At 30.9% G+C, this 8,945-nt stretch overlaps 2 protein-coding genes and 1 pseudogene across 2 annotated transcripts in view; all 3 read left to right on the forward strand.

The window, feature by feature from the left end:
* LOC111398391 overlaps positions 1-3,049 on the forward strand; it is a 19,482-nt pseudogene extending 16,433 nt beyond the window's left edge.
* LOC111399083 (SEC12-like protein 2) overlaps positions 935-8,945 on the forward strand; it is a 13,093-nt gene continuing 5,082 nt past the window's right edge. The window contains exon 1 of the mRNA XM_023026316.1: positions 935-1,448. The gene's annotated coding sequence lies outside the window, so the exon portion shown is untranslated. The remainder of the gene's footprint in view (positions 1,449-8,945) is intronic.
* The window catches only part of LOC111399082 (SEC12-like protein 2), a 14,526-nt gene continuing 13,316 nt past the window's right edge, over positions 7,736-8,945 (forward strand). The window contains exons 1-2 of the mRNA XM_023026315.1: positions 7,736-8,101; positions 8,703-8,797. Coding sequence (XP_022882083.1) covers positions 7,832-8,101; positions 8,703-8,797 — 365 coding nt within the window. The 5' untranslated portion in view covers positions 7,736-7,831. The remainder of the gene's footprint in view (positions 8,102-8,702; positions 8,798-8,945) is intronic.

An 8,945-nucleotide genomic window follows, 5' to 3' on the forward strand; every position in this document is an offset into this window, starting at 1 on the left:
AAACCCCCCCCCCCCCCCCCCCTCCTTCTTTTCCGTGTTTTCAGTTTTTTACTTCCCTTCTCTTTGTTGGGTAGGAAAGGGGAATGTATGAGAACTTGATTTATTGGCATAATGGAAAGAATGAAAAAAATGTATCAAGTTATTGTTTTTCTCTTCAAATTCTTATTTTTTATGGATTTTTTTATACTATTTTGTTAATGGAGATGTAGAAATCTTATGGCCTATGCAGTTATATACCAAGAAGATATGTTTCAAATTTTAGGGAAGTGATTGATAATGAATATTATTCATCCTGGATTTAGATGCATATTGGGTCATTTCATTTAAATCTTTAACAATCTTAATTTCTTCAGCTCCTTAGGAGTTAGTTGTTCAATTTTTATTTATTTATTTATTTATTTTTATTTTTTTTGTAATCGCATTAATAACTTCAATTTCTTACATGAGTACAATCTGACTATAACCTTTATGTGAATAATTAATTGAACAAGTATTTGAGACTTGAATAATTGCAATGTGCTTGTTTGATTGATAATGGTGCGAGGCCATGGCCTTGCCACATACTGAGGGTGATTATACTCATTGGATCTTTCTGAAGGCATCATCAACCATGTGGAAGGTTAAGTCTAAGTTATAACTATCAGGATCAATTTAGAAAGTTCCCTGTGCCCAAGAATAAGAATAAAAAGTGAAACAAAGAAAAGTGGGCTTGAATTTTTTATTTTGTTGCACCTTCCTGTATTCTGCGTCGAAATATCATTTTGTTTTCTAGCTTGGTTGTAATATTATCCTGTTGTGTACGATTTACTTATATGTCATTTCATCAAGTTTAGGATTACAATATAATTGTATATAATGCTATATAAAAAGGTTTTAAATATTTTATGCATCGACTACATAGCTTGAGAGCTGAAATAATTAATTCTTTTTGCATTTTGTCTTTTCTTGATAGACTCTGTTTAATGTTTGAAAAAGAGTATCTTTACAAACTTTTTGTGTTTGGCTTGCAAGAATGTTATGGAACCAAAAATGTCTTCTCCTATTTCATGTAAAGTGCATCCTGCAGAAGTTGTAGAATTTGTGAAAACTTGTGGTGTGCAATATCTTAGTTAGCCATACTTCTTTTATCTCTAAGTTTTGAAAATCCCATTAAATGCTCAGTGAAAAAAAGAAAAAGAAAAATTGTTAATATTTTCTGTAAGGCATAGCAAAGTATCTTGAATAAGTTATTCTTTCGTATATAGCTATAAACAAAGCTTCAATGACGATCTTATGAATTACATGAGTAATCATGCAGATGGTTTGACTGGGATTCAACTACGAGCATAGATGAGCATTCTTTGAGCCTGAAATCATCTGAGAAAGTTCTTGAGAAATTGGAAGATGTTGGCCAGCAATTAGCACTGACATTTAACAATGAGGGTACTTTACTTGCTGTTGGGGGTGAGGTAAAGAACTATAGATCTTTTCGCTAATATTTTAAAAGTGCCAATGTTGTAGAACAATGAAGAGTCACATTTGCAACGTGAGAAAGATATTAAAAAGAATATGCCATTTTAGTTTAGTTTTACAGGATGGCATTAGTCACAGGATATTTTTTCATCTTTACTCGAGGCGGACCAAATTTTATGGTACATTTGAGCACTAGCCATTTTTTGACAATAAATAATTTTTGAATGAGAGAAAAATACGAAGTGGAATTATGTTTTGAATTGTTCATCTGTAAACTGTTACCATTATACTTCAAAATCTTGCCTCCAGTACTGGGTTGTTGTTTATCGAAAAATTTGTACAAACAATGATAGCTGTGATATAATTATCATTAGCACAATGATGTCTATGTTCATAGCTAAGATCTAAGAAATGTCATCAATTGGAAAGTCAAAGATTTGGCCGTTCACGTGAGTATTTGTCATCTCTAGTTGGATTCTGGTTTAGGTAATTGACATTGGTGTTATTTTAATTCCTCAAGATAACAATCTCAAAGCCAGCCCTCTATTTCTTCTCAGGTTATGGTTCAGAGCTTAATGTTCTCTAACTGAGAATTCGAAGTGATTACTTGATATGTGTTGTAAAATATTACTTTTAACACTAGGCTTGGTTGTTATGCAGGATAAGAAAAATGTCAAATTAGCAAGACCTGATTGTATGTTCTTGACAGTGGAAGAAGCTGTAGCTGCTCACTTGTCAACAATCTGTATAAGCATAATAAAGGGCTAAAACTCGTCCCGAATTATCCTAGTGCACTCAAAATGAGACGTATGCTGATGATAACTGTGAGAATATGGTTCTCTTAACACCATCTATTCAGTTTTTTGTGGACCACTGGATGAAGATCGACGGCCGAGATTTAATCTTGGGGGAGATGTTGTGACTTGATGGTATTGATGTTGACACAATAAGGGCTTCCCACGTTTTTTGGCAGAGGCATGGGTCTTTCCTTCCTTCCCTTCTTAAGTAGACTCCCTCTCCTTTTCTCTATGCACTCTCTCGGTTTTTAGCTTGAAGGTGGTGGTTCTTTGCCAGTTTTTTCCCCTCTCTCTTGGAAGGTGATTTGCAAGTCATGGAGGGCTGTTCCTGAGCCTGAAAAATCAGCCATAAGGAGGAGAAGTGTATTTAATTTATATCTAACTTATTTAAAGGCCCGTTTGATTCTCATTTTTATCAAAAAGCATTTTTCTCTTATCTTCTTTTTAATCACACATTCTTCATTAAAATAATATTACACGAAATAAAAAACTTTTCCTTATTTTTTCATCCACACATTCTCCATCAATCTACTAATTCTAATATTCATTTTTTTCATAAAAATGGGTCTCAAACACTCTTTAAATACGAATTTCTTTGAAATATTTATTTAAAGAACATTTCCTAACATTGCAGTGCAGGCATGGGTGTCTTCTTTATGAAAGAACATTATTGTTTGCTATTTTAATTATTTAAATTTGGTGCAGTACAGGATGGCAAGTTGAGGGTTTTTAAGTGGCCTGAGATGGAGATTACTCTTGATGAGGCTAATGCTCATGCTTTTTTCATTGTTTTGCCTTAAAATTTCTTCTATTGTTTGATGTTTTGGTTGATTAAACTCCTAGGATCCCCAACAATAACTCTTCCATATATCTTCTATTTACTTTCTATTTTTGCTTTAGCTCGGACACCAAGGTGGCCAATAATAATAGACCTTGAAATTGTTCAGTGTTTGGCGAGGAAAAAGAAGTTGAAGAGATGAAATCTTCCCAAAAATCTGTACTGCAATCTTTTCGTTGTTTTTTGGTTACTGAAATTTTTGATAATTGCAGTTTGACCCCAAGGATTTATACTTCGTTGCAAGTGTGTTCAGCTACTTTCTTTTTAATACAGTATGCGCAGTCAATTGATCATCTTAGTCATTTCTGTAAATATTTGATAATATATTTTTTCTTCTTATTTTATAACTAATCGTTTGAGTTCTCACAAGTGTATGGCATCGCAAATAAGTAATATATTAATGAATAAAGTATGATTTTCAGCATTACTATGTACTTAATCTATGATCAATTAATCGTAACTCTAATCAAATAGCCAATTATGTTTGAATTTATACTAAATTAACTAATTAAACTAAAATATTCCAATTAGCAAATTATAAAGCTTTTATAAATTTAGATGAGATGTTATTGAGATCTAGAATCCTCTTTATTAATCCGTTTCAATGCAATTTAATGACATTACGATAATTGCACATTCTCGTTTATCAATGTTTCTAGGTTAATTAATAGCATCTTTTGATGTCAATTAAATCCATCTTCTCGTGTGATATTCATATATTTTTATAAAAGATGCGAACATAAAAATATGGATTAAAAATATTAGAACATCTATGTAAATCATGTAAAGTATCGCGATATATCTCTATTCCATATCAAACTTTACAATAATTGTTATAAGTGTTATCTATTCTATTATCTCTCGTGAGAAAAATAAAATTCACAAATCAATTAAATTAGTGATCAAGTAATTGAAAATCATTAAACATTTAACAACAAACATTCAAAAATAAACACATGTTAGGCGTCAAATTATAGAATTTCAATTAAAACTCATAATAATAGTTCATCAATGCTTTAGTAACTAAGAACACTAGCATAGCATTATAAAATCGCAAGGAAATGTATTTAATTAAAAGAACATAACCTGAATTTTAAATTAATGAAGGAGAAGAAGATTGATCTCGAACTCTAGTATCTCTTACAATGGTTTCTTGTGAATCTCCAATATATCTGTCTTCTTGTTTTCTCTCCAAAAATCAAGGTTGATATTTCAATTTCTTGAAAACTTGTAGTTGTCCTTTAATTCTCACAAGAACAATATATTGACCTCCCTTTGATAATAATAATAGATGAATTTCGTGGTTTTGTATTTATAGGGCCCGAAAATAAGTTGAAAATCGCGTTTAAAGTTCATTTAAAGAAGAATTTGAGTTGAGATAGGAAATTGCCTAGATTTAGCCAAACTTTGTCTTGGGCAATCGACCAGTGTAAACTCGGTACAAATCCCCAAGCAATTATTCAATCCCTGCTTTTGTATTTGTAGGATGGGCAATTGCCAAGCTTAATGCTAGGCGATAACCCAATATAGTGCATGTTTGGTAGGAATTTTGATGATTGATTTTTTGATCGTTAGAGATAAAGTGGGTCCTATCTGTCAGAGAAGAATTCAAAAATGACAGTTGGAATAGTTAAATAACAATCAAAAAATTGATTTTAATTGACTTAAAATCTGTACCAAACAAGCACATAATTTCTTTCTCAAATCTGCACTTTAATCCTTGAATTCTTCTTGAGTAATTTTTTAGAATAATTTTGATCATTTATCTTTCAATCGTATCAAATTGAACCTTTATAATTTTCAATCATCGTCTTGTGCCGAATCAACTATTCAAAAGTTATAACTAGGTCCCTAAACTTTGGATTTAATCATTTTCACCATTTTCCGCTTATTTATTTCAATTCTACTTTTAATCATCAAATTTTACCTATTAATCAAAACATAAAATAAGATAATTATAATTAATCAAAAAACTATTAAATGTTTATATTTTAATGCTCGGATAAGTTTATAAAAATACATTCATTAATAAACAAAAATTTATACGATTATGAATATACTCAAATAAGTAACTTATTTTCTCCCTAGACCAATAAAATGGCCTGCATACCTCAGCTAATTTAATAATGATGTCAGGGGCGGACCCACATGGGGTCATGTGGGGTCAAATGACCCCACAATTTTCTGGAATTTTTTTTTTTTTTTTGCTGAAAACTTAATTTTCTTTCCCAAAAAATTCAAATCCTAAATTTATATCCATATTACATGGTCCATATCCATTATTTAGTCCATAAATATATCATATAATCCACCAATTTCTTTCCAAAGTGCAAATATTGAACATGAACAGCAAACAACGGATTTTTCCTTTTTGTTTATGATACGTTGTTCGAAAAAAAAATTTTGACCCCACAGTTTGAATGGTCTAGGTCCGCCCTTGAATGATGTCATAAAAAAAAATATTATTTTGTAATAAAAGAATCAAATAGGGTCAATTACTAAATCGAGATTTATTGTGTATTAAAATTTAGAAAGGGATATAAATTATGTTATATTTTTTAGAAAGTAATAATATAGTATGTCAATAATATATAATTGAGTGATTCATAATTATTTTTTATTAAATACATAACTAGTGATTAAATATATAATTTGATAAAAACCAGTGTTAGAAAATTTACTAAGCCCTTGTTTGGTGGAGATTAAAATAAGTAGCTGAAAATATGTTGTTGAAAAGTTGTGAAATACATAAAATATGTTATTAAAATTAATTATTACTTTTGACTTAAATTAAAATCTAGATATTAATTCATACCAAACATGGGCTAAATAAAATTTAAAAAAACAGATACTAAGCCCTTATTTGATGGGGCTCAAATCGAAATTTTCGTAAATTTTTTTTAAAAAAATGATGAAATAGCGAAATGTATAAAATATGTAGTTAAAATTAATTGTCGATGTTGCTTTAGATAAAATTTCGATTTTAATCCAACAAAACAAAAGCTAAATGTTATATTAAAATAACTTAGTAATGATAAAATTAACACTCAATAATTAAATTTTAGTAATAAAATTATGGAAAAACTCGTAAAAAAAAGTGAAATCTCATAATAAGGTGTGAACCAGTTTTAATTATAAGTTATTTAAGTTGAAAGAAAGAGAATTTAATTTATCCACTTGTCTTGGGCACATTCTGTATCAAATTTTTAGTCAAATTCATGCAGTTATGTAGGTTGTAGTGTTTGTTAATGATAGGAACCGTTATTTTATATTGAATTAAGTAATAAATGAGTAATTAACACATAATTTCCTTACCTTTCACTCTGTGACATTTTCACCCTTATTTTCTCTTTTCATTGTGCAAAAAGTCATTTTTCATCTACTTTCTCTATTAAAAGATATGAAAATGAAAAATATACCATTTTATTTAAATAAAAGAAAAAGAAAAAGAGATAACTAATTGTAATCATAGTTCTAATTTTTTTTTTTAAAAAGTGCAAACGAGTTTCAAATAAATTATAAAAGGGTAATTAGTACATAATGTCCATACCTTTCACTATTATTATGAAAAACGTTCTTACCTTTTATTTTTGACATTTTCATCCTTAATTACACTTTTTATTATAAAAACCATCATTTTTATCTAATTTCTTAATAAAAATTGTGAAATGACAAATATATCCTACTATTTTTTAAATAAAAAAATAAAGAATTAATTGCAACCAGAGTACTAAATTTTTTAAAAAGTGCAAACAAGTTTCAAATGAATTATTAAAAAATTAGAAATCAATTTTTTTTTTTAAAAAAAAAAGGGCAAACGAGTTCCAAATAAATTATTAAAAAATTAATTTTCTTAAATTTGATTAATTAAATAGGAGGGTGTATTCGTCATTTCACAGCTTTTATTAAGAAATTGGATGAAAAATGGATAGAAATGATGATTTGAGCAATTAAATGCATAATTAAGGATGAAAACGCCAAAAAAAATGAGAGAGGGACATTTTTTTATAATAATAGTGAAAGGTAATGACGTTATGTACTAATTACCTTTAAGTAAAATTACCAATGTATTCCTTTAAATAAAATTTATTCTTCTTTACAAAATGACAATTCCGAGAGTAATTATTAGTTGTTGCACAATTAGGTCCCACTACCCTTTCAAACCGTCAAAAGATTTATTAATCTAGCCAAAATGTGACAAGCGCCAAAATAAGTAGGACCATGCTACTTGTACATCGGGGTTAATCGACCTCCTCACAATAGGGTCCCACGATTTGTTTATTTGTCGTTGCCCCCTGTTGTGAGGGATCAGTACACTGAGGTGTCAATCTGGTATACAAGTATCAAAATCCAAATAAGTAACTTCTTAAGTGTTTGTTTGATAGGGATTTTGATAATTGATTTTTTGACCGTTAGAAATAAAATGGGTCTTGGAAGAAGAATTCAAAAATGATCGTTGTAATAATGAAATAACAGTTAAAAAAATTAATTTTAATTAACTTTTTAACTGTACCAAACAAATTCTAAGTCCCAGTCGTGGACGGTAAAACCGGGTCATGGCCCAACCTGCTTCTCATGTAAACAGAAAGTTATAACAACGCTGCTCCCTGTCCCGACCCGGGACAGGGTCAGGGACATGGGCGCCATGACAGGGGGCTTTATTCAAGTTATAAATGGTCCCGCATTTTCAGCTACTCTCTGAGGTCAAAAGTCAACACTCGAACCATTTCTCCATAAGCTCACTATGGGTAAGAGCGACAAGAACGACGACGCATCAAATTACAAGAAGTACGGGGTTCCACTGTACGGCGCCGCGTGGGTTCCCCCCGCCGCTTCTTCTACGATCAAGTCCGGATCCGAACCATCTCCGGTGGAACCCGAGTCGGCAGCTTCCTCCGCCTCGAATTACCATATCGTCCTAGCCGGAGGTGGTGGAGAAGGCCGCAGCGGAATACCAAATGCCCTCCTTGTATCTGCTTTTGATTTTACTTCTAATTCTCTTTCCGATCAACCTGTAAGTCTCACAGTTAAATGAATTGCACCCCTCCCACACGCATATACACGTCTATACGTATTTATTATTTTACATTTTTATATCATTATTGGCTTTTCTAAATGATGTATATTTTTTCAGCGTTGATCGATTTGGAATAAATTGAATAAAAAAAAACAGTATAGACGATATATTCTTTAGATCTGATTTAATAAAATTACAAACTGATGCTATTACCATGAGAATCACGGCTACTGTTCATCCTGTTGTGCTACTTTGATTGCAGTAGAATTCTCTACAATTTCTGGCTTAAATTTACTGTTTCTTTAGTAAAGGAAATTTGGTCAACCTTTTTCTGGTAATAAATAAATTCAAATTTTATTAAATAAAAAAGAAGGAATTTCTGGAGCTAATTTTATTGGAATAACAATATTTTTATAATATTTGGTAGGTACAAATAAATATGTTATGTGTATGACATGGTTCTTTGTAATAATGCTTCACATCTTACACCCTGAATAGTTCTACTCGAATGCATATGAATATTGAGGAAACTTTGACTGCAATAATTATCTAAAAACTAATTATTCCTAAAACGAAAGGGCGTGATTTCATTGTTAAGGTGGGAAAGATTGGAACTGGTAGTGATTTGCCCTACAGAATTGCTGTACATCCTGGAGGAGAAGGCCTTATTTGTTCATTGCCTAAGAGCTGCAGGTACGTTCAGTTGCTTTATTTCCATGTGAAATTCGCAATCATGTTATGACCAAGATTGTCTTTCCAATGCTGAGAGAAGTTGAATTTACTCAATTGATGTTCAAACGGAAATTTGAAGCAACCCCCCCCCCCCCCCCCCCCCCCCTCC

The sequence above is a fragment of the Olea europaea genome, chromosome 8 (genome assembly GCF_002742605.1).
Source record: "Olea europaea var. sylvestris chromosome 8, O_europaea_v1, whole genome shotgun sequence".
Taxonomy (NCBI): Eukaryota; Viridiplantae; Streptophyta; class Magnoliopsida; order Lamiales; family Oleaceae; genus Olea; species Olea europaea.